The sequence below is a fragment of the Amblyomma americanum genome, chromosome 1 (genome assembly GCF_052857255.1).
Source record: "Amblyomma americanum isolate KBUSLIRL-KWMA chromosome 1, ASM5285725v1, whole genome shotgun sequence".
Lineage (NCBI taxonomy): Eukaryota > Metazoa > Arthropoda > Arachnida > Ixodida > Ixodidae > Amblyomma > Amblyomma americanum.
Window position 1 is genome coordinate 180,992,099 of NC_135497.1, and position 26,357 is coordinate 181,018,455.

The 26,357-nt window shown below is 46.7% G+C and overlaps 1 protein-coding gene across 5 annotated transcripts in view; it reads left to right on the forward strand.

The window, feature by feature from the left end:
• The window catches only part of LOC144114287 (serine/threonine-protein phosphatase 4 regulatory subunit 1-like), an 88,746-nt gene extending 65,341 nt beyond the window's left edge, over positions 1-23,405 (forward strand). For all 5 annotated transcript variants that reach the window (XM_077647916.1, XM_077647914.1, XM_077647917.1 and 2 more), the window contains 8 exons: positions 3,821-3,930; positions 8,997-9,182; positions 11,572-11,834; positions 13,472-13,592; positions 15,738-15,844; positions 20,748-20,908; positions 21,243-21,355; positions 21,543-23,405. In XM_077647916.1, coding sequence (XP_077504042.1) covers positions 3,821-3,930; positions 8,997-9,182; positions 11,572-11,834; positions 13,472-13,592; positions 15,738-15,844; positions 20,748-20,908; positions 21,243-21,355; positions 21,543-21,557 — 1,076 coding nt within the window. In that variant the 3' untranslated portion in view covers positions 21,558-23,405. The remainder of the gene's footprint in view (positions 1-3,820; positions 3,931-8,996; positions 9,183-11,571; positions 11,835-13,471; positions 13,593-15,737; positions 15,845-20,747; positions 20,909-21,242; positions 21,356-21,542) is intronic.
• Positions 23,406-26,357: the final 2,952 nt, after the last annotated feature.

The following is a 26,357-nucleotide window of genomic DNA, read 5'->3' on the forward strand; positions in this document are numbered from 1 at the left end:
GTAAATCACGTCCTGCACGCATGCACACACGGTCGTTGTGCGGTGCACAAAGCAAGCCAAACCACACTACATCGTGTTCAATCCCGTGAAGTGCGGACACTGCCGACAGTCAGTAAATCGAGTCCGGTGGGCATGCACACACAGTTGACAAGGTGCACAAAACGCACCAAACCAACTGTGCTATTTATTTTGAGGGGCCTGCTTGCACGTCCCGTTCCCATCAGCCTGTGATTAATGGACTTGTTTTCTGTTCGGGTGATTGGCTGAGATATCCGCAATTTGTTTAGTGTTAATGGAATGCTTGGGAGGTAAAGGGGAATATAAATTTCGATTAAACCGATACTTTGAAGATTATGAAGCGTTACTGAACTACTCTCGCCGCCCATTTTGCTTGGCTATTTCTTCTAAAATCGCTTTTACTAACTTTACGATCGCACATAGAAACAGATACAGATACTATTTACACCACTGAAAGACAAAAAAAAAAACCTTGATGCAACTAAGTTCACGATATAAGAAAGTACTGTGCGATGTCAGTGCATGTTAAAGAACCTCAAGTGGTGGAAATTTCCGGAGCCCTTCATTATAGGGTTCCTCATAGCTTGAGTCGCTTTGGGACGCTAAACCACTTAAGGGGGGACACTGGTCTTAAAGCTATTTTTGTTATTTTTTGACCAATCTTAATAAAAATGCATAGACTTATTCAAATTTTTATGCTGATTTCAAATATGCATTTATTTTAAGTGTAGGCCAATTAGTTTTCAAGATAATTAACAATTAATGCCCATTGTTTGAGGCCCAAATAGCAAAATAATGATTTCATCTAAAATTAATTTTAAGGCATGGATAGATAGCCAGAATAGTGAATTATGAAATGTTGAGAGCAGATTTTTGATATGTCAATTATTACTCATTTTACAACCTTCTGAATTTCAGTATAAAAAATGTGTGTACCAAGTAATGGTAAATTAACGAAAATAATTATTTTTTTAAGGTAAGATGAAAAAATCTGCTCCCAACATTTCACACAGCATACATTAGGCTTTCCATTGCAACCGAAATTTCAGCTCTATGTGACTTGGTTGCTGAGATATCAAGGCCTCAAGACTGCTAGCAGTCAACCATATGCATTTTGAGAAAAGCCCCAAAAACAAGCAGGGGACAGTTTAATAAATATTTACAAGTGCAGTAATATATTTACAATAGGAAATGGCTAGTAGCCACCAGGAATGTAGTCCTTTTGATTGCCAGTAGTATCCAGGTGCCGCTTCTTGAGCACTCCTTGAATATTTTCCGCAATGGAATGCTTTCGAGCGCACTTTTGCTCTCGGCGCTCATCCTTCTCTCGCATTCTTTTTGCACTCATAGCATTCGTATTGAGGCCCAGTTCCTGTAATATTGCTGCAGAAGTTCTTTTGCTGCCTGCGTTCAACCGCATTACTGCCTCGGCCACGGCAGCCTCAACAGTAAACAATGATGCGTGGCGCTCTTTCGGTGCCAAGGCCCATATCAAAGAGTGTAGGCTTTCATTACTGTTTTGGGTTTTACCCCTATGGCACCGCTCTAAGAGCTTCCTATCCGACAGCCGCTCATAGACAGGGAGCAATGCTTTAGCAACATGGGGTGGAATGCTGTACCGATGCTTTGGAGCAGATTCGCCTCGGGCTGCTGCCGCATTTTGCTGGCACCAAGAGTCCAGTCCCGATGGGCAGAAGCTGTGGTTTGATGCCTCATCAGTAGAGGTAATGTGGTGGTAGGTGGCCATCACAGCCTTCTGCGTAGCCTCTACATCCCCATTATGGGATTTTAAAGCCCAGGCATAATAGGAGCTTAACTTTGTTATGAGGCTGCCAGGCATAATAGGAGCTTAACTTTGTTATGAGGCTGCCTGTCAGTTTGCCTTTTCCTCCAAGGTTTTTGACACCTTTGTGTTTGGACAACAAAGTCCGCAACGCTGTTCCCATACGTTTCTGCAAGTGGTTTATGCAGTCTTCTTTTTTTACTTTGATGTATACATACACATCTGCCTCTTGCACAGCTAGAAAAGCCCGACTATCACCGTCTGAAAGCATTGTGGTATAGCGAAGGCCACACTTCTTCAACGACCTTTCAAAAAGAATAAGGGCTGCCTCAACTTCCATCTGTCCAGCCTTTTTTTCTGAGTTTTTTTGGCATAGGTGCCCAGCCCTCCAGGACTGGTATGATGGGTCACCTTCTTTTGGGCCTCGCTCGCAGCCGGCACAGAAGTTGCACAATACAACATAGTCCAGCACAAGCCCGGTAAACAGTTCGATGACGGTTCCCACACCAATGTGGGATGTGTGGACGCGTGTCATCCAAGTGCCGTCGTATGATACTGCAATATTGCCGGGGTTCCCAAGGTCCAATTCATTATAAAGTTCTCGAACCGACCGCGCACACTCTTGTGTAACTTCTTCGGCTGCACGAGCTGCTGCAGGTGTCAACTTTTTTTTCACATAGTCTTGCCACGTTCTATTGTGGAGACCGCGGTGCGAAACGTTCAGCGATGAAAAAATGTCATTTAGAGCTGTCTGCTGGTTGCCAGTGCTCTGCATTGCATGAGCAGCGAGCACATTCACCACAAAAGGGTTGATCTTCTGATCGCCACGTACCCGCGGCGAACTCCATGCAGACGATGCGTCTCCACAGCTCGCACATTGAAGAGAAAGTTTAACGGCAAGGCCGTATTCTCGCTCATCTTTTACGAAGCTCAGGTCATTGCCGCCACACGTTTTACACTTCACAAGTTTCAACAAACTGATGAGCGATTCCAAACAAACGATCGTGAAGCTTGCCTCGTCGAGCAGACAGTCCGACGCGCTGCCGTCACGTAAACAACGAGACTTCCGCTCCGTTGCTGGAGTTGAGGCGAGTTCTCGCAGTTTTTGTTCAGTCTTCGTCTTATTTTGGAGCACATCTGAGGGCTCCAGCATCACTGTATCACGGCTGATGCGGGCGCTGCCGCTTACAGCTCCCCGTGCTGCGGAGCGCGTTAGGCCTAACTGCGCGGCCTCGCCGACACGATCGTTCAGCGCAGGAGTTTCATCATTGTCGGGGCGCACAGCAGGGCGTCTCTTGAGGTTATCGACCAGCGACTTCTTCCTTTTCTTGCCGAATTTATGCCTTGAGTGCACCTTGCGCGCTGAACCAGGCATCGCTGCGCGTTTCTTGGACCGCGGCACAAAGAGTCGCGTCTCCCCGCGGCTCGGGCGCGTCAAGCAGACGCTGCCAGCCAGCTCCACCAATCGGATGACGACCTGCTGTCACGTGATCCGTGGCAGCCAATAGGATTTTGAATACTACCTTTTCTTTTTTGCTATTTTCTCGGCAACCAATGGGCGAACGGAAGCCGTAGTGGCGGGAAATTGAAGGCGAAAGGCGGCTTTTTCAAATGAGACCAAGATGGCTGCGGTGCCGCGCATGAAACGGGAGCTACGCTTTGCGAAATACTGCTGTTTCGGCTCCGATTTCAGCTCAAATTCGGGCGACATGGATTATATAAATTGGTATTGTGAGTAAAATACTGACCTTAGAGGCGAGAAATTTAACAGAGAGGTAGATAAATGGCTGCTGATTTCGAAAATAACATTTTCTAAAAACTGATTTTTTCAAGATTTTTCGGCCCGAAAGACCCGTGTCCCCCCTTAAACCAAACATAAACAGTGCCCGCCTTTTGCCGCTGCACAGTTGCCAACAGGATTTCGGCACTGATAGCTCTCGCACGTTGGGAGTGTTTTGCAGATCTGTGCGGGTAGTTGGCAGCATGCTCTGAATTGACCTGTTTTCCTTTTTTTTCCAGGTGTACATAAAGTCCGGATGAGCAATTCAAAAGAGGTGGCTGGCACAGAGAACACACTTCTTGCCAAATCCCTTAACACCAGTTCAGATAGCTGGTCAGCACATGAACAGGTAAAAACTCTGATGAGCCTTCATATATAGTTGTCAATTTATAAACGACGAAACATTTTGTTGCCTTGAAAATGTGCACAATCATTGCTGCTTTTTGTATACTTGTTTATTCTATTGTTGTCTTTAGTGGCAGCAGGTTGGCAGAGCAATCCAGTATGCAGCTGCCTATCTACTGTTAGTCTTGTTCTGCATACGCACCTTATCACCAACTTTGTCAGCAGTTCTCCTACCAATAGATGCTTTCCAGGCTATCTCGCAGTGCAGCCTGGGCAAACAGTGTACTGGGCACGAGTCTACGAGGCTAGCGGGCAAGTTTCTTGCGCAGCTTTATGCCAGGCGTTGATGTTAGGAAAAATGAGCTAGATGGCAGCAGTATCCTTGTGTTCAGTTTGCTCAAGGAGCGCAATCCCCACTGTGCATGCATTTCCCAAAAGCTTTTTTGCGCCCACTGGTGTTGCTGCTGCACTGGAAAAAGGTCTATTGTTGTGCGTCGTTCTAAAAGAGGGTTTACACACAGGGGAATCCCTTTAAAGGGGTACCGAATAAAAATGTGGAAATGTTAAAAAAGCACCAAATTTGCGTTTCAGTGATGTGATTGCTCCTCCAATTGTCCCAAACTGTGCCAAAAGGCAGTCTGCTACATGCTGTTACATTACGAATTATTGCGAGTAATCTGCACCAGGCTTGCATCAAAACTCCGTATTTCCTTGCAGACAAAATTCTCGGACGCCGCATATTATGTATGCCTCTGCCTCTAGGTATCAAAAAGAAGCAGATAGTTCCGGCTAATTTTCGCTCCCGTCCTCCAGGTTCACGTTCTCCAGCGCGTATTCAACGGCATTTTTTTCTTTTACGTAGAGATTTTCTTTTCAAACATACTTGCTAGGAACGGTAAAAGATGGTGTGGGGTGGTGCGTTACTTTTTGCTATAGGCGAGTTGCACCGATGAAAAAAAAAGTCTTATAGACTGATAATTATGATACCTCTGTGCCAAACTCACTTTGCACCAGAAGGCATTTTTGGCTACTCCAAAAGTTTCTCCAAAGGGACTTCAGCCAGTCACACCTTTGGCATTCTAAAAGATCAGATTACCCTAGTATGCAATCATTATTTCAGTTATTTTTTAATGGATGACTTTATTATTGCGGTAGGGGGATAGGGGTATAGTGGTGCACCAGTGTGCAGGTGCAGGAAAATAACATCTTTTGGGTTATTGTTCAGCTCATGCACAATGGCGCTCCTATCTCTGATAGGGTCCCCCTATTCTAAGGACGCTTGTTTAAAAACCCGGCAAGCGAAGCTCAAAAACATTGTTCACCTTATCCTAGAATTTGTCTTAAGGGAGGACACTGCTCTTCAGAGTCGAAAATTCGCGAAAATACCAATTTTTCAATTTTGTCATATTCAGGTTTGCGAGGTTTTCCCCTCTGTCAAGTGAAGTTTGGAGCCCGAGACTTTCGCAGTTTTTGAAAAATTGCCCGATGAATGCGCCGCTGCTGCGCAGAAACTCTCGAGGATGCACCAAAATGCGCTTGTTTTCTATGCCTGTGCAATGCAAAACCATCTGCCATAATGCTTTCTCCGGGTCTTGTTTGATAGTGGAGCTCGCCGGCTTTCTTCCACGCCAATGCAACAGCTGCTGCACCTGTTCAAAGCCGTGAAAAACTCCAAAAGCGAAGATGCGGCCTCGCGATTGGCTCCCTTGCACCGCATGGCAAAATTGGCGCTCTTTAGTGGCTAGTTTAATTTCCCGTCATTTTCAGTCGCTTTTGGAGTGCTGCCATTTTGAAACATTTTAGTGTGAGCAATCGCAAAGTCGAAGCAGGGAGCTTGCAACATCGATAAATGTGTAAAAAATAAGCAGCAGGGCGGAAAACTATGATCTGTGGTTGTCGGCGGCGATGACAACGGGCAGTAGTGCAGCATACATGGAGACAAATCGCGAACCACAGCGTCGGCGTGCAGTAGGGCGAAGTTCGTAATCAGCAGCATCGACCATAGTTACTTGCAGCTTTCATTGGTGGCGCTTACCGCGAGTGACTGAACAGAAAATGCTGACAGTATGGCCGCCAGTTTCTAGGTGGCATCTGTGCGCTAGCGAGCAGTGCAGACAGGACGCTTGCTGATGGGTGCGCTGCTTTACAATGCTGCGGGGGAAGGGGGTGGGGATAGGTGACATCTGCCCAGCCTGGCTGTTGATAACATCAGCTGATGTTATCTCGGGTAGGCAAAACTTTCGAAGTACCTTGTGGCTGTCTTCCAGCAGAGATGCCTGTGATTAGAATAGTGGGACAGCTGTTAAATTAGGGGGCCCTTTGTTTTCAATGTGGCTCCAAAAAATACACTGGCTTTTAATTACCTTATGAATTCGTTTATTTATCTGAAAACTGATAGCATATTTGAAGTCACCTTGGAAAACGTGAGCACCGTGCAGTTTCATCAAGATTCACCCAAAAACAGGGAAACGCTGATGGAAGACGTCAGCACACAAATGTGCATCTGAAAACTGGCAGCAGGCGTGGAGAAAGGGCCGTACTGGTGAAAAATGTCATTCAGGTTACATGCCCTGAGCCTTGTTAGCACATTTTCATGTGCAAACATGCTATTATTTTTCATCATTTTTCATGAAATTGAGTTCTCTTAGTTCTTTGTCATTTTCTCAAAATGCGAATTTTGGACTCCTGTCATGTTAGGAAATCCAATATCTCATCTATAGAGGATAGAGCAAAAATTTTTTTAGCATGAAATCAGATGTGTGTAGCACATAGTGCTGCATGCAGATTTCTTAATTTTTACCATGGTATGTTTTGACCACAGAAATTAAATCTGCAATAAAATAAAAAATAATCATCCAGTATCTAGCAATGCATAAATAGTAAGGGTTTGTTGAGCAGTTATTTTCCTATTGTTTTTGCAAACTTAATGCATTGTCTAATTTTCTGAAGAACTAATTGGTCCACACAAAAAACTAATTTTGGAATGTGCACAAAAAAAACTGCATAAGCATTCAAAGTATTATTAATTTTGGTTGGAAATTAAGGAAAATGGTTTTTAGACCAGCATCCCTTCTTAATAGGAGTCCACTATACATGAATATTGTGTGAAGGGCGATGTGCACTCATTTGCTGCTTGTTCAGTTTAAGGGGGTTGTTGAAGGTTCAGTCAGTTCAGTTCATGATCGAAATGGAACCAGTGGACAGATATATATATACATATATATATACACACACTTATGAAGGGAGTCAAGGGAGTCAACAGTCACCGAAACCAAGGTGCATAGGGGAACGTTATTATTATTTATTTTTTAATGGGTGGGATAATATTACTTACATTAATAAATCGCTTAAAGAAAATTACTGATAAAGCAGCAGAAAAAACAACCATGCCGCCGGTGGGATCCGAACCCACGACCTCCGAATATCGCGCCCGGTGCTCTTTCCAACTGAGCTACGGCGACGGCTGTCCAATCTGCTGCTCTCGTGGGTATTTATGTTTACTGGGTGTAAACGAACCTTGAGAGTGTTCACCAGCGCCACCCTCGACCGGACGCGATATTCGGAGGTCGTGGGTTCGGATCCCACCGGCGGCATGGTTGTTTTGTCTGCTGCTTTATAAATAATTTTCTTTAAGCGATTTATTAATGTAAGTAATATTATGCTGCCCATTAAAAAATAAATAACGTTCCCCTATGCACCTTGGTTTCGGTGACTGTTGGCTCCCTTCATAAGTTTGTCAAACGGGCCCCTCATCTACTTTACCTTGTCTGATATATATATATATATATATATATATATATATATATATATATATATATATATATATATATATATATATATATAACTCCGGAGGTCGGTGTTAAGAAAGGTAGACACTTGGGCTTGTTGGTTCATTTCAAGCGTAAAAAAAAGTAGCGCGATCTGCTGCCAAAGGAGCTCTCATAACTGGCTGATACGCTTTGGTAGTGCAAGGTTTGCATGTATGATAAGTCTGTAGAAAAAAACCACCTTTCCTTTGTGAAATAAATTTTTGTTGGTGTCAATTTGCACGTTTTTGGTTGGTGACGCTGATGGTGTTGTCCATATGGGGTCAGAGTTACAGGACATAAGTGGTCACTGCAGTGGTGTTGTACAGTCAAATCACAATAGAAATGTTGCGACCCCCCCCCCCCCCTTCCCCCCCAAAAAATTATCAAGAATTCCCATCATCCAAAACAGGCGAAATTCATATGCAGAACCAGGGGAAATATATTGCATTGGGTGACTGGAATGCATAGCACCGATTCGTATAAACTGTGATTGCAGCATAGAGATTTACTGTGAATGAGCAGGCAGCCTCTATGCAACCACTGCCATGGTGGGTTGTAGGTGTTAGTCGTGGAACACTGCAAATGGTTACTGCTGGCATGGATTGTGCAAGCAGGCGAAGGGGCAGGCTTCAGAGTGTATGCATGGATGTAACTGCCTATAATCAAGCAGCCAGGCATGGTCAGGGCTGTAGTTGGATGGGGTCAGAAACTGCAGCAGCTGGTCCCACTGTCAAGAGCAGCAGCTCAATGGGCCATAGGCAGTGTGGGCAGGGCCTTTTCATAGTTTTTTCCATGCCTACCCCAATGAATGTCGAGCAGCAAATGTCCATTTTGATGAAAATGCTTGCATAAGCACATCGTGGTTGTCACTGCAGGGACTCGATTTTGTTCTTCACTGTGGTGCCACTGTGTTTGACAGCACAAGGGATCTGTATCATGAGCACCATATGGAATCCCCTGTGCAATAATGTAAATTCTCTGTGGTGTGTGGGCCAGTAAATTGTAAGGGAATAGGGATATTCATTTTATGTTCTCGGCATATCATCTTTTTACATGGAATGCTGCAGTAATCTGCTTGTCTAGTGTACCTAACTCGTTTCCGTTTGCTGTCCCTTTAAGGACAGAAGCACAGTGCTGACTGGTAATTGAAGTGCTGGCTGGCTGTTCATAAATGCGTCACACCGCTTTTCAGTTGTTTTATCCGTAAAATGTCTGCAACAGCCATTAAAATGTGGGTACTGTGGCTTTTTTTACTTCGCAGGACATTGTACCGGTGCTCTTGCTGGAACGGTACCAGAGCATGACGGATCCAACATTAGCCCAAAATTTGGACTCTGATATCGGACGCCACTGTGCTCACAGCCTACCTGCGGTTGCTCTCACCCTGGGTCGACAATTCTGGCCTTGCCTGCGCACAACTTACCGTTGCTTAGTGTCTGATGTCCAGGTGTGTGCTGGATTTTTTCAGGCATCAGTTGAATGACTGCATTTTAAGAAGGGAAATTAGACCAAAAGTCTATTAATGTAGCGTATTTACTCGCATAAAGGCGCACCCCCAGTTTGGTCGCGAAAAATCAAGATTTTTTTATTTCGCGCATAATAGGCGCACCCCGAACTTGGTGGCGTGATCAATACCGTATTTATAGTGCAACACAGCCGTCGGTAAAAAAAAAAGTGCATCAACGGGCGGCAAACAGTTCTTCCATCAACTACCGATTCCGAGGCTCCATCGGAACACGCAGCTGTTTAAATGTTTGGCCTGAGACTAATACTTGAGCGACTGATGGTCGGTTTGGATCCTGAAGGTTTGTACATAGAGAAAAAATACGGTTCCCTTTCCGTTGTGGTCCCCTTCCGGTGGCGCTTCCCTTTACACGAGGATATGGACAAATGCCTGATAATGTCAACTGCAACTCGCTCAGGTGGTGTAGAAGTGAAAGGCGTTCATCCCAGTGGTGTGATGCTAAGCTTCCCCTTTGGCACCGTGCGTTGGCACGCATCACAAGACCTGACAATTATTTTGATGTCAGCCTGGACCGCGGGCCAATAAAAATCACTGAGTACCCTAGCTGTAGTTTTTCTTAGGCCCTGATGGCCGGAGAGTGCACTCTCATGCGCTAGCGTGAGGACGTGAGTGCGAAAGCACTTCTGTACCCCTGCTTGCTCGATTACCTGGCCGGGACACACTTGGTATGATAGGAATAGAATTCAGTCTTCAAAGTGAAACGTATTGGCGCTGTTGTTCTTGCCCTGGATAAGTCTCGCCGACTTTGTTCCGGCACATATCCAGCGTTGCGTCCTCCCCTTGTTTCCTTCGGAAAGTGGGTCTCGACACCTCTGACGCGTTGATGGACGCATCCCTGCACGCCATAGGAACCTTCGCCGTCCCCAGCATGGCAGGGTGTTCATGTTCAGTCTCCCCGTTCCCATCTGGGATGTCTTGATGGCACCGGCCGGTTGATGGAAAATGGCTCCTTGGGGCCTGGTACATTTCCAATGACGACGTTGTACAGTGGAGTCTTCAAGCGCCGAGTGATGGACTTGCCTGAAAAATACGGCGACGAGATCAGGACCTCCACCTCTGGGACTTCCAAACTGCTGGCATCCGCCAAGAGCAAAGTAGCTCTATCTCCAGTAAAAGCTGCTTTGGGAACCAGGTCCCTATGCACCATGATACTGTTGGTACCGGTATCCCGCAAAACAGAAACCGGCTGCCCGAACAGCTCGCCTTCCTGCACAGGCATGCTAACACTGAAGCCCGCTGGCCACTAACCCGCATCGACATTGGTGAGATCAGGCTGAACTTCAAACGAAAGACTGGCCGGATGCATACAACAGGCTGACTGCTTGCGGTCTCCTGGGTTCTTGCGCCTGCAGGACTGTGCATCATGCCCTTGCTTGTGGAAAACCGTGCAGTACGGTTGTTTTGGCCAAGTCCGGCAGTTTGGTGCTTTGTGTCCCGCCTTATCGCACCTGTGATCTGGATCCTGGAGTACTGTCCTTTGTCTTCGGGCTGTTTGGTTCCAACTTATCCTCGATAATGGGCAAGTTAGTTTGCCGCTGGGCCTCCAGAAAATGATCCGCGGCTACCGCGATCTTGTCGACTGTCTTACCGCCATGCTCGCGAATGAATATCGCAAACCTCGCGTGGCAGTTGTTCAAAAATTCTTCGCCGACCTTCGTTACTAACAAGAATGAGCCCATCAGGTTTGATGGGCCCAGACGATTCGGCCCTGGGAACACATGGTTCAGCAACTGCAAGGCGCTCCCCGCCCTCCATAAGCCTCACTCGTAACTGTAAATTCTGTGCCTCGTTCTCCAAACGTTCTTCCGAAGCCTCCCGCTCAGCGGCCCTCTCATCTCGCGAACTTGGAGCCCCATGCGCTCTCCTGCCGCCAGAAGCTCGGACTCGGCACCACATGACCAACCGTGACCAAATGGTGCCACGGAGCTCAAGTGGTGCCACGGAGCTCAAGTGGTGCCACGCTGAAGGGTCGAAGGGGTGGCTACAAAAGTTGACAATCATGATGATGAGCAGTGGCCTCAGGTGCCATCCGTGGGTGGCAGCTGGAAGCTTCTGTGCGCATGCGCGGCCTCCACGATCAAGCGCAGCATTGCTCGCAGCCGGAGCTAATAGCGGAGGCTACGGTGCATGCGTTTTAAAGGCTATTCCTGCGTGGGTCGTGGAAAGTGTGGATGCAGCCCTTGCCAGGATTTTTTTTTAATATTTCCTTCGGGAAAACGGTGCGGTCCTTACACATGTTTATACATTATGTAAAGTCACACATTATGCAATTGTCTATATTAAGTTGCTTGGCTTTCTTCTTTTTGTGCAGTGGAAAGTGCGCCACATCGTGGCTTCTTGTCTGCATGAGCTAGCCACTATCCTGGGCCCAGAGATAGCATCACAGGACCTGGTGCCCAGCTTTGAAGGTTTTGTAAAAGATGTGGATGAAGTGCGAGTGGGGCTGCTGGAGCGGCTGGCACTCTTCTTGCGAGGTCTGAGCAAAGCGGATCAACGACGGTTATTGCCACTTCTGGCAGACTTTCTCTGCATGGATAACCAACGCAGCTGGCGTTTTCGGTTCACTCTTGCTAGGTATGTTGACTTTTGGTCTTTTGGCAGTTTTTATTGTTGCAGTGACTGAGGTGCATTCATAGTGTTAACTGAGACAAATGCAGAAGGCACTGCAAAAATAATGTGCTCATTTCATAAATTTCATGAAGTAAGTAGTAAAAAAATGCAAAGTAGTGTTCTCCAGTTTTGAGCTGTCCACAGCACAGGCCTTGGAATCGCGACCAGATTTGCGTGCCGATTGATAATGCCGTGGCGTGTTAATCTTTTGATGGGAGCTCTTGTGGGTCGCACTCGGCGAACTTGGCAGACTGCAGAAATGCTGCGCTAATGATGACTAGGAAGCCGGGTAGCATTATCCCTCACACATCACAGCTAACACTTTGCATTACACACTCGTAGCCATCCTGCCAATCTTTTAACCCCCGTGTATAAAACGCGCCCGTGACCTTCAAGGCCGGTTTTCAGCAAGTTTGCTTCATCTCCTATGTTGGCCGGCTTCGGCCGGATTGGCCGGCTTCGGCAACTGGCACAAAATCTTTGGATTGCGCCATGATGCAGCAAACGTTTTTCGAAGCCAATGATGCTAAACCTGGGCACACGTAACGCAGCTGACTGCGTGCTTTTGTTGTTGATCGACGGAGGGGTGGGCAGAAACAAGGACTAAAAAATTTTTCACTTTGTAATGAACTTCCCCTCCAAAATGATGTGAACAGTTTTGGGAAGAGAGTTGGTTCATTCCGCTAGTAAGCATGGTAGTGGCAGTGCCTACCTATTTTTTTACATTACTTATATAATGGCGAATGTGTTAACCAGGCAGAGCTAGTGTCAATCAGTGCCCTATGCACGAAGCTCCATGGCATAGAACGTGTACTAACGGAGATGCTATTCATTTTCGCATTTAATGAATGGCATTGCAACCTAGCACTCCTGGCCGCTGGCTTTCCACAAGCTGCTGCACAAGGAGAAGAGCAAGGTGTCCTCTCTCCCTTCCCTCCGAACAGGTTTTGGTGGGAGGGGGGTTCAAGTTTTATCCCATACACTACTCTAGTTCCCAGCAGACATGAATTTGAGGAAGCTGACCATGGAGGAAGTTAAGATTTAGGAGAGGCAATTACCGTATTAACACGATTGTAAGTCTACCTTTTTTTGTAAATTTGAAAATCGAACTTACAATGCCAAAGCATTGCATAGGGGAGCTCCCCTGTAGAACTTCAGGTCGAAGGGTGCCACCATGTTGGACATTTTTTGTCATGCAGCTCGGGCAGGGAGGGCCTCCCTTGGCCTTTCCTACCTCCATGGAGCTGACAGTTTGCTCCCTCCCGCACACCTAGGGCGAAAGTTCATTATTCCATTTTCTAGATTGCTAGATCATCCCGCTCATGTAGCTGTGACTAGATGTGACCATGTTGTTGAGCTGCCATGGTTGCTCGCGTAGGCGTGCTGCTCAATTGACATCACATGAATAGGGTCTATAGGTTGACCTGTTCTTTCCCATGGTAATTTTTATAAACAGGCAGTTACACGCATAACGATGTACTGTACTTGTTTCTTTAGTCGCATAGTTGACACTACCGTCATTGCACTGCATAAAACCAAAATAGTGTAGACAAATTTTGAGCCAACAAATGAAGCTGATGTGGTTGCTCTGACTTGTGCAGGCAGTTGAAGGAGATAGCTGCACTCTACAGCCCATTGGATGTCCATCAGTACCTTGTCCCCATGGTGTCTGAACTGCTAGTGGACAAGGTGGCGGAAGTGCGTCACATCAGTGTTGAAGCTGTAAGTTCTTATCTGCTGTGTTCATTGTATTCTCCATTTTGAGGGTAAGTATTTATTTAATTGTGTGAATTTGTCATATTTGTGTGACTTTATTCATTGCCGAAGCCCTCATAAGAGCAGCAGTCTTTCCATAAAAATTTGGGCGGTTGTAAGGTGTTGTGAGGTATACGGTTTAGCCCATTTAATGGCTTCACTTGTCACACTCAATGAGACCTTCACAGTCGACATTAAGGCTATATTGCCAAATCTCTGATAGAATGATCTGTCTAGACATGAAACATCGCTATAGCAAACCGGGACGCTCAACAAACTCTCGTGTTGGGACGGGGGTGGGGAAGGACTATAATTTGTACTTTGTCATAGTACGGCACACAAACTATGCAACTTGCAATAAAACTAAATATATATTTGAAACGAGCATAAACACGCTATAAGGAGCCAGAGTTTCATTGTTCTAGGGTATGTATTTAAGAAAACGTGTCTTCGGGAAACATCTCCTTTTAAGGGGAGAGGCTACCCTTGAGCACCAACTTTTTTATTCCTTGAGACATCTGAACGAAATTTGCAGTCTAGGCTCGTAGCACAAAGAGTTGAAGTACTACTAAGTTTCACGGAGCTCTGCCCAGTGGTTCTCAATTTACAGGAGTATATCAAGGTAGTTCACATGGGTTTCGTAGGACATCCCTGGAGAATTTGCAAAACGTGCTGGCACTGTGAAATTCAGTATCCTCATTCCCGGATAGGTACCCCACAGCAAGACAAGACCCGTTTCCTAAATTTCTTTGCTGAAAAATTTTTGCACACCCCCCGAATTTAGTGTTACTAATTAGACCTGCATTAAACAAATTTTAATTATAACATATTCCAAACGCAACATTTTAAATGATTGAGCTTTTCTTGCTCTCAGAAGTTTATTGACTTACAGGAAAAAATAGAAAACCACGTGGCAAGTGATGACGCATTCGGCAGCGGTGCATTTCGCCATGCAGACGGGCCTCGTAGAACGCTTCCATGCACCGAACGCGTGTTGTCTTGAATATCATTTTAGGCATCGTTACCGATCACGCAAAGATGGACAGGCTGCACGAAACTGATCCAAGGGCATGGCGAGAAACCATAAAGACACGATCGCAAAAATGGCGAAAGACGAACGCACTGCACAAAGAGCAAGAAGCCGCAGCAGATGACATGTAGGGGTCATTGGAAGGAGACCATCACGTACAACCACTGTGCCCTCTGTGCGTCAGCGTGCACAGCAGCCAATACCAGCCGCCCGATCCTTCACGTTCTCGAGGAGCAAGCGCTTGGTCCAATCGTAGCCTCGTATTTGAGACGCGGGAAACTCAAAAAGCCGTCGCATTGCCCGCAATCAAATTCATGGAACAAAACAAGACCAAAATGGCGGCGCTCGGTTCACGAGGAGAGGAATGGCGCATGCTTGCAGTTAGGCATTTTCAGCTCTTGCTTGTGGCTCAGGGGCGGCTGCGGCTTGTTATATATTTAATTTACCATATTTTTACGTCAGATAAAGTCTTTGGAGTAGAGATGGTGAGTTAGTATTTAATTTATAAATATAGTGATTTTTAAAATCAGCAGGCCAATTCATCACCGTGTAGTGGAGGATTTTGAAACTGTTCTCTAGAGTGCTGACTTCACTAGTGCCATTGACGTCAGAGTGCCATCACGGCCAAACTTGCGGTAGCCGTGAAAAACTTCGCTCGTGTAAGTGTGCGCATTCAAGGCCATCAAGTCTTGCTGTGTCGTTGGCTGCGAAGTCAGTGACTGGTGAGGCAAACAGTGACAATGCGTGACACAGCCGTTTGCAAATTTTCAAGGCGGTAGCTAGTTGTGGTACACACGAGTGCATTTTAGTGGGTTCAGTTGACAGCTTAAAGAGGCTAGCAAGCATAATCCACATTGCTGTGGACATTGTGAAACGAGGAATTGTTAGCTGTAGCCAGGGCTGTTTTTTATACTGCAAAGAAAGCTGTTCAAAGCCGAAGCTGAGATTGATCAGATACAGCATAACCTGGCAATAAAAGAAGTCTAGAAAGTCTGCAGTTTGTCGTTACATGCATGTTTTCGTTGCATCCTGTTCTGTTGCTTGGCCCCACGTTTACTGTAACAATTCGGTTTCTGTCTCAGATGGTGGCCGTGTTACAGCAGTTGGCGCCCCACTACCTCATGTGCAAGGAGCTACTGCAGCAGCTGTGTGAGAAGGCCCAGGACCGCAAGTGGTGCCAGCGCCAGCTGTGAGCAGCTTTTCTCGGTTGCTGAAACAGAGGTTGATGGTACAGTTTTAAGAGGGGAAACACCAACTTTTTTGTTTCTTGAGATAACTGAACGAAATTTTCAGGGTACACTCATGGCATAGACATTTGAATACCGTAAAAACCGGACTATAGGTCGGACCGGAATATAGGTCGACCCCCTAACTAACCAATTCTAAAAATGAAAAATCTTTTTCAATGGGAAAAGCACCGAAAGACGTCCTTACTTTGAAACAAATGCGACTCGAGAGGTTGCACAATGGTGACAGTATTTAATTTCATTTAAATGCTGCTTGTATGTACACCCGGCAAATTTTTTAACAATATCGCACACCAATCGGACCACGTGTTTGTTTCTGGCACAGGCAAGTACGGCGCCGTAGAGCAAAACCCTCCTCTTCATGAATCGCCGCAACCAGGATGGCGAGCCTTTGAATTGCGCCCTCGTGAGTCTAGAGGCACGCGTGATCTCTGCCGCTTTCACGCGGATGCATTCGGCAGTCACAGGCAGCGATCTTGATCGCAGCGCAACGTTTCCTGCCTATTCTCGATACACTACGGTCTGCCTACGAAATGATGTTTTCTTCTGGTTGCTGCAAGTTGTAATACGCAGCTTCTGCCTCCGCCAGTACTGAATGCTCTTTTCGGATACTCCAAATTCGCGCTGTGCCGCCAGGTTCCCGTGAGCTTCCTCGTACTCAATCGTGTTTTTCTTGAAGGCGACGGTAAATTGCCGTTAGCTTCCGCTTTGCATCTACTGAAACGCAAAATGGCGGCACTGCTGCGGATGGCGATGGAGGCTGTTGATTTCAGCCACCCATTGTTGCAAGACTTCCGTATTTTTTCCGCCAATGACCGATATATAAGACGGGGGTCAACTTTTCACCATGGTTTTTTGAAAAAAAGTTCGACCTATATTCCGGTTTTTACGGTAACTACAAAGTTTCATGGAGCTACGTACACTGGTACTAAAGTTACAGGAGTATATAAGAATGGTTGACATATGACATGCCTGGAGAATTTGCAAAATGTGTTGACACTGAATTTCCTAGCTGAAAATTTTTAGCACAGCATTGAATTTAGTGTTACTAATTAGACTTGCATTAGCCTAATTTTTGATTGCTTATAATAAATTACAGACTCAATATCATGAACAAGTGGGCCTGTCTTGCTCTCAGAAATTTATTCAGTCAGAATAAAAAAAAACCTGGTGGGAATCTAATTAGCGGTTGCAGAGATACTGCTGGCATAGGCAACCACACCAGGAAAAAAATTCATTTCGAGAAAACGGCCCTTGGTGTTTTGAAAGAGCATTTCCGGGTCTAAAATGACCCCGCAGAATAGTTTGCGGTGTCTTTGCAAACTTTCTTTATCTGCCGCCTCTCAGTCTTTGTTTGACCTCGCTTCTCAGCCTTTCCCATGTTCAAGGCATCTTTTTCCACAGCTCGATGGATGGCTAGGTGGCCAGGTGTGAGCCCCGCAGATAAATTTCTTTGTTCGCCCTTTGGTTTCCAGCATTGTACCTCATCACTGCATCATTCACTGCAGTCTCCACTGCAATCAGGGATGCATGCTGCTCCTCAATGCATGCTGCATCAATGACCACAGAACAGAATGAAAAGATTCTGATGCATTTTAAGTCTTCGCTCCCAGGCACCGCTGAAGAAGAGGGCTCCGAGAGGCGCTTATAAACAGGCAGCATAGCCTCAGCAACATAGCCTGGCAGATTGTACCTGTGCCTTCGTTGTGGTAAACCATTTGCCTCAGCAGCCTTGTGGTGGCACCATGAGTCAGCACCCTCGGGATAGGTCATGGTGAGGCTTTGCATCGGTCGATGTGATGTGGTGGTAGGACGCCATCACTGCACGCTGCATTGCTGCCACATAATTGGAGTTATTTCTCAAAGCCCAGCCATAGTAGCCTCTCAGCTTGTCGATAAGAGCCTTTGTCAGCCTTCCTTACCCTCGCAACGACTTATCACTCTTATGCACTAGGTTGTGCAGTGCAGCCCCCATCCTTTTTTGCACATGGTTGAGGCATTCTTCTTTCACAAATGGGACTAGCCCATAAACATTCTTTCACAAGGGCAGAGTAGGTGGCACTGTCTCCATCAGACACAATTGTTGTATAACGGAGGTTGTGCTTTGTCAGTGAACGAGTGAAAAGGGTCAAGGCTGCCTCGACCTCCATCCTCCCAGACTTGGCATCCGTGTTTTTTTTGGCAGATGTGCTGCTCACGCCAGCTTGAGTACTCGGTGTCTGCAGGTTTGGGTCCTGTCACCCGAGGCACTGGTTTGAGAGGACAACAGCATCCAAGATGAGGCCACTGTGATACTCAGTCACTGCCCCAACTCCAATGTGGGATGTGTGTCCACGCTTATGCCAGGTGCCATCATAGACTACAGTAATGTCTCTGGTAAATCCTGGGTCCATCTCCTGGTAAACCTTTTTCACAGCAGCTGCTGATTCAGGATAGCTCTACATGCGTTGAGCCTCTGGGCCTCTAAATGTTTTCTTGAGATGTTCCTGGTACGTCTTGTGATGAAGTCCTCTATGAGAGACATTCATAGCAGCCCAAAAGTCATTGACAGCTGTCTGCCCCTTTCCAATTCGCTTCATAGCCATAATGGCTCGGATGTTCACTTCGAAAGTGTTTCCATCGTTCTGGCGTGGTGAACTCCAAGAACTAGCTATAATCCCACAATGTGGGCATACCAACTCAAGCTTTGTAGCTAGTCTGCGCTGGGTTCCTTGTCGAATTGTCAGTCCAGTTGCAAGGCAGCGTTGGCACAAGGTTCTGGAGAGCAGGTGGCCAAATGCACACATTTGCACAAGGCAAAATACCTCATCTTCGGTAGTAGCAGTGGCAGGTGCGGAATCGGGCGACATCGCTTGAAATTTTTGTAGCGTCGCGGGTGTGGCACTGAGTTTGTTTTTCACAGCATTACGTTGTGCCTCCGCCGCCTCTATCTCTTCGGGTGTCAAAAAGTGCGTGTTCATGCTCGCGGTCGACGATGCATCATCGCTCACGGCGACAGACGCGAGACGGGATGCCGCGATCGCTGAGGTTGATGCAGTCGGGACAGCAGCCACACTTGAAACGCCGTCTCCTTGCGTTGACGGCGCTGGAAGTGGCAACACAGTCTTCTTGTAGCGGTGTAGCAGAGGCAGCACTGCTGGAAGCGTCTCCGCAATTGCCGGCAACGCGCTTTACTAACTTCGCCGTGAACCGAACGCATGTAGCGTTCTGAATTTCCTTTTAGGGCTCATCGTGAACGGCCGCGCGATGATTCACAGGGTGCACAAAACCGTTCACAACACTCCACAAGAATCCCGACAGCAGCGGTGACAGCGATCTCAAAAATGGTGACAAGTAAAGCGAGGAGCGTACAAAGAAAGAACGCCATCAACGGAGCCAGCCGCAGCAGGCGGTGCGCCGGGGGAGGGACCACGCAGCCAATAGCAGCCGCGCTATCTCCCGCGTCTTCGAGGAGCGCGCGCTTCGTCCGATCACAGCTCGAATTCGAGACGCGGGAACGTCAAACACTGCTTCAAGTCCTCCAATCTCGTGCGAGCCATGCTTCTACCATGCCGCGGCCACCGACGACGAAGGCAACACGGGAAAGGGCAAGCATTCACAAGCAAAACAAGACCAAGATGGCGGCGCTCGGTTCAGCGGCATGGAAATGGCGTGCGCGCGATGTGTGATTATTTTTGTCGTTCGCTCGCGGCTTGGGGGCTGCCGCGTTCTGTTGTATATCTAATTAGAAGCAGTTCCACGATGAATTAGGCGTTCATAATCAGAGAAAAGGTAGCTTACAAAACATATAGCCGAAATATATACTTTTTGAAAAAAAGTTTTTCGCAATGTTTCGACTTTTGAAACCAGCGTCCCCTCTTAAGGCTTGCTATCTAGAACAGCGTAATGAAACAGTAGTTTGCAGTAGTTTACACTACTTCGAAATACTTGTCAGGTCAAGAGCTTATTGCTGTGGTAATGGATAGGTGTCGCAGTCAATGAAAGCGACACCATATTCGTTCAATGGTCTTGAAACTCCCGCCAAAGTTTCATATAGAGTAAAAGCTTGTTAATTCGAATTTCCAAGGGATGCCAATGCAGTTCGAACTAACGAAAATGACTAGAGTATGCAGTGGACTGCTATTGGGAAGCAGTCTGCCAGGTAGTGAGAGATTACCCTATTTTAGTGTTAAAAAATAGTAATCACTTTTTGCTTTTTTCTACAAATAATTTAGTTGCATGGTTTGTTTCAAATGATATGTTAAATATTAGAACACATGGATCACTGTGTGGTATTCACCTACGACCACTAGATAATTTATAATTCAATTTTTTCTCTCGGGCTGTTTCAATTTCATCAACCAAACAATGGCTGGTACATGTAGTTCACACTTACCACAGCGGTGGCGTAGTGGCTTCAGCATCCGCCGTGCATGCGGGAGGTGCGGGGTTTGATCCCCAGTGCCGTCGGGTACCCACCGGTGATAGTGTGGGTACAAGCACCGAAGCCCTTGGCCTGATGCTCAGCTTACGCAGGATGAAATTCTTGGGAACTGGGTCTCGAAAACACCATTCTGCCATGGCACTCTTTGTCCGCAGAAAGTGACTTAGTTTTTTAATAAAGATGGTCGAGTGAAGTTTTTCATGCTGTTGGCCTCACAATATTGCATTGTGACCCACTTCATGCATTTGAATGCTGGGCAGTTTTACATTCAGGGGTCATTATGTGACTAAAGGTGGGGCATGAGAGCATAAATTGTGGTAGTTTTATGGTTTTTATGGAGATAAAACCTGATGCTGCTTGAACAATGGCATGACCCATTGTAGATAACTTGTGCTAGAAACACTTTTTTTTCTCCCCTCTAGGTTTTGTGAACTGGCTGAGCAGATGATCTCTGCAGAATGCTTAAGTGGAGAAGAGTTCATTGGGACTGTGTTGCCAAAGCTTCTGTGCCTACGCCATGACTCGGTGCCCAATGTTCGAATGGCCCTGGCACGCTGTTTGGTCAGAGGTGTTTGGCCAAAGGGTAAGCTTGCAGTAAAGTAATCCAGCTTTATTTTGTATGGCATTTGTCCTTAAACTGCTAGTTGCTGTTCAGCAGATTTGGTGTCTTGACAAGTGGGGTACTGTAAGCATGAAAGCAGTTAGCATTTGTCTGGATTGCCACACATGTTATGAACAGTTTGGGGCTGCAGCTGGTATAACCAATGCATTAACAGTATTTACATACTGGTCAGCAGTCAAGCTTCAATTGCTTTTGTGATTTTAGTATTGCATTTGAGGATTCTCATGCATGCTGTGCTTAAAAAAAATGGTGTCCTGTTGCAGTTCTGTTAGTCATTGTTTTTTTTCCCTTGCAGCGTTTTTCTGGGATTCTGGAAATATATACAAAGACGAACTAAAGGCAACCCTGGCATCCCTGCAGGAAGATACTGATCGAGATGTGCGCTTCTATGCCCAGTTATACCCGAAGGTGATCTTTGCTTTGCAGTTGTTTGTAAACACTTAGTAGCTTTATGTGCTTTCAGCTGTTTTATTTTCATGCAGTATGAATAGTTGAGCCATTCTTGTAATATATGTGTATAGCTTCTTGAGGGGGTTGTTGCTAATCAATAGTGGAGGCTTGTGTAACACTGGGCCTCCCACCCTTTCTTTTTCAGGACTCTGTGGACTGAATGACAGTGCAGTGGTGTAGAAACATTTTCATCCCTCCTCTCTAAAAGAAGCCACCACTGGAACCTTGCAGTGAAGACAATGGAGCTGTGATAATGTACTTTAGGGGGGAGGGCCCTTGTTCCATTTTAAGTGTTCTAATTTTTTTTTTGACTGTGAAAAATTGTAATGCTGGAGCAAGCATTCAGTGCCAATTTCAGTGTTTTTGAACAAGTGGCAAGAGGTGTTTTTGAAGCATGCATGCTTTGTTTTCATTGCGCCAGCTTTCCAATTAAATGTCCACGAAAGGCTTTGCTGCGCGATCCTGTACACTATTTTTTAAGGGGCCCTGAAGGTGCCTCTTAAATTTGTGGTATCGCAGGGATGTTAAAGCAGCTCTGAAACTCCTCCTGAGGAGAGTGCACAAACTGTCTCGAACACTACATGCCCTCGTGATGAACACCTGAACCAAATATAAACTTCTCTAAATGCAGCAGAGAACCCTCAATTGCGCATGAAAGTTGAGTCCTTTCCGGGGACTTTTTTATGCTCGCTTGCTCTCTCCTCCATCACACGCTGCTGCCTAATCCTGTTCAGAGATGGGTATTGGTTAGATTATTTCAGGCATCACGCAGCTACCATGGCCGCACCCAGTCATCCGCTCACCAGGTCAGCACCCCCCCAGTGGTATTCTCCCACGTGGAGGTATCTGATGGAGGAAGAGCGCCGACGTTTTGAGCATGCAAAAAGAGGTGAGAGGAGAGGGAAAGGCATGAAGACTCTGAAGTTCAAATTTTGACAATAGATTACTCAGCTTCTAAAAACATAAAAAAAATTGCTGGAGGATTTTTATGAAGCGGCATTTTTAACATCCCATGAATGCCGCACTTTTATTGAGAGCCCCTTTTGGAGCCTCTTTAAAGGACTCCACGAATATCCCCAAGCAAGTTTTCTAAACGCGTTTTGTAGAATTAGTTTTCTGTGGTCAATTTGAATTTCAGCGTCTTAGCGCTTTTTCCTCTTCTCACCGGAGCAATGCTGCTGACTGGCCAGCCAGGGTTGCTGTATTATTCCGTAAAGAGTCCAACCAATAGCCATCTCTGAACAGAATTACTCAGGAGTGTGCGACAGGAGGGTGCATGAAAAAGTCGCCGGAAAAGACTGACTGTCACTCGCAATTGTATGTTCTACGCTGCATTTAGAAGTGTATTATTTAGCTCAGGTGTTCACGACAGGGGAATGTAGTGATTGAGTGCGTTAGTGTGCTATCCTCGGAAGGTGTTTCAGAGCTCCTTTAAACTTTTTAGATCTGTGTGAGTTTTGACTCTGTACTCTTTGAAGAGAATTCAGGCCTGTTGCAGCTGAGTGCAGTTACGTTGGGAGCCAACTAGTCCTTGTGGATAAACGGAAGCATGTTTAGGTTCCTGGGGCTGCTTCGGCTGCAGTCAGTGGCATCCATTCATTGAGCACTTTTAATGGCAATATTTGTAATGTGCGTTGCCAGTTTTGTATTTTTGTTCGAAGGTGTGCTGTTGACTGCTTTGGTCAAGCAGTGAATTGTTGCCAACAAATGAAACCTACTTGGGGATGAGTGCTTTCTCTCCAATTTTTCTACAAACTGTTGTGACACATTGTCTGTGATATATATATTATATATAAAGAGAAGGGAAATGGGTGGGGTGGGGGGGTTGTTCACTTGATGCTTTGGACTTTTGTATAGAATTTTGCAATGCAGACCATGTGATAACTGGAACAGTTGGAATATATCTATTTTTGTATAAAATGTTTGCTTTCTTAGTTTATCACAAATAAAAATGTTTCCAGGAAGGCTATGCTATACAACAGCTTAGCCTGTGGAACATTTTCTGGAATGGTGTCTCAAGCCCCCGTGTGCTAATCTGCAGATCACCCTGGCTTACTGGAGAAGTGCATGTTTATATTATCAGTATTGACATCCAGATGTGTGCTTTGGTTTCTAACTGCTGCAATGCTTGGGAGCCTTGAAAACATCTGTGTACAGGTGGTTGGTTGGGGCAGTAACGTTCCTGGGAGAGTGTGCAAAGCACATTGCTTCTTAAGTGAGGGGTACAAGTGTCCACTGGCCTGGCATCCCACTGGGGCATATGTTTTGGAAGCTCTGCAAGCCCTGCTGAGCCCTTTAGGGGATATACCTTGCTTCAAATGGCCTTGCATTGCTGGACGTTAAGTTGCAAAAAAGTGCCCCAGCGTGGCTTCACCCTACAGAGCGGAACAAATTGCCGATCTGTCGAAGGAACTGTGCTCCTCCATTTTCCTTTACCCCCAGAGTAAGGAGAGCACAGTGCCACTAGGGTATGAGTGCTGCGATTTCTGCATGTAATGCGAACAGAAAAACCAATTAAGTTTTAGTTCAATGAAGAGCACGTGAATGTAATAAGGGTTGCAGTGAAGCAGGTGGGCAGATGAGGTTGGGGGTTTGCGGGAGTAAGGTGGCCGCAGCTCGCGCAGGGCAGTTATGGTGAACAGTGCCCTTAGGCTGTAAGCTGATTATGGTGATAAGGGGGGGGGGGGGGGGGGTCATATTGCATTCCAAGGTTCTTCAAGGAAAATGTTCATTACGTAGAGCATAACCTCAGCTGGTCTGGCCCTGACCTTCGTTGCAGCAGCGCGCTGTTCGCCAAGCCATAGGGTACCGCATCTCTGTCTCTGTGTTCGGCGGTCGTATCCGCACCTTCTCCGTTTCGTGCCATGAGTTTTCTCATCGGCGAGATTAAGATTGAAACCGGGTTGAGTGGCTGGATGCGTAGTAGGGTAGCTGTGCCATTTAAACAGTAATTTTCTGCGCTGTGCTGCACTAAAAGCAATGCATTGGCAGAAGTTTCGCCAAATGTAAATGTTGGAGGTTTTTGAGTTTGCAAAAAATGCTTGCTATTCGATTAGTATGGACATATGGGGCCAGCTGTTTGGGTTCAATACGGCGTTAACTAGTTCCTGCATCTCGCACTTGCCAAATCCTAAGCACTTTCACTTTCGTGAAATAGCTGGCATGCGTGGTAAATCAAGGCCTTGCATGAAAGCAGTACGTTGACTGCAGTAGAAAGCCGATGCAGATTAGCACCCAGTCCTTGAAGTAGTATCGACGCTTCGCAGCGCGAGAGCACCGGCGCCGCAATTTTTGATCATGTGACCGGCCTTTGGGCCTTCTCGTTCCGACGGCTGCCGGCGCGCTGGTGCCCGGCTGCAAGACGCTTCTCCGCGTCTCGCTGTGGTTAACGAGCTGTTGGACGGCACAAAAGCTTCGTGTGAGTGCGCATAGAACGTGCTGGTACTGGAAGATGTTTGGTTCAACCAGCTGATTTACTCATCTCCTTCAGACCACCCGCATCCGCTCGAATGTATCAACAAACCGCGGTCAGCTACGTGCGCGTTCATATTTATTCAGTCAGTTCACCGTCTAACACTATCTGTGAACAGCATTGCTTGTTCAACAGCAGATTAGAAGCGGGACAATGCCTGAAAGCTTCCTTTTCAGAGCTCGATGCCTTTGCCGAATGGAGGAATGTGTTGAAAGCTATTAATGTTCACTGCTCAGCATTGTGCACGAGGGTAGGGTTTCGTGAGATGTACCCGTCGTCTGCTAATCCAGTGTTGCCAGACTGCAAAATTCCCAGTTTTGCCAGACAAAAGGGTAAAACCCAGTGTGGCCAGACTGCATCATTGACCCCCCCCCCCCCTTACACACACGCACGCGCACACACACACAAATGTGTGAGCGAGACCATCGCCCGACGCCCGAATCCTGAAAAAATGGGTCTCCAGGTTGAGCACAAGCCGACAAACACTGTTGCGCTTTGCCTACCTGTTCCCAAAGATCGGCCGCCGAGAGAAAGCCCAAGGCATTGTCTACCAAATTCCATGCGCCAACTGCGACGCAAGCTACATCGGCAAAACCAAAAATTCGGCAACATAAGAAACGATGTACGCAAATTCGCGAGAGGGCAATCCAGTAGCCGAACATTCCGAGAACTCCACAAGAGAACTCCACTCTGGAATCCTCGGGAAACCGCAACCTGCAACTGCACAAAAGGAAACCTGCCCCCAGTACATGCCCAGGACTTCCCTCTTCAACCTCCCTGCAGTGCCCCAGCGTGACTAACAGCCTAAAACCCCCTCCCCTGCCCCGCGCCATTGGGACACAGCTGTTCTTTTTACCCCCCCCCCCCCCCCCCCCCCCCCCCCCCCCCCATACTTAAAAGATGCTAGCTACTGCCCTCACTCTGCCATGATGGAGCTGAGTCGGCTTCAAATGTTGGGTTAAAGTTAAAAGTTTGGTTGTAGATGTGCAGTTTATTATAAGTCTTCAAACCCAACCAGACAGGCAAATCTGTCAAAATGTTTAGTTTTCAGTCACCCGGATCGTCCGACGTGAACTGGAGGCCCTCGCACCTGTCATATCCCCACCATCCGTCCCTGATACTACCCTGCCCGTTGTGTCGCTTATTCAGGCTGTCGTCAAGCAGGAACTGCAAACCTGGATCTTTCCCCCCAGGTGTGTTCCATTGACCGCCCACCCGTCCGCCAGCCTCCTTCCCCTGCTTTCCGCCCAACCTACTACACGTCCCGTTACCGCAATCCGGCGGAATGGCGAACGGCTGACGACCGAGTCGTCTGCTTTCGCTGTTCCCGCGTTCTACTTAGGTCTCCTCGATTTGGCTGCACTTTCTGCACCAGTTCAGGAAGTGCGACACTCTCGCACTCGATTTGACAGTGCAGCTAGTGCCACCTGCACTTCGGCTCACGATTTGGCCTCGTGCTGCACGAGTTCTTCTGCACTGCTGCACTAG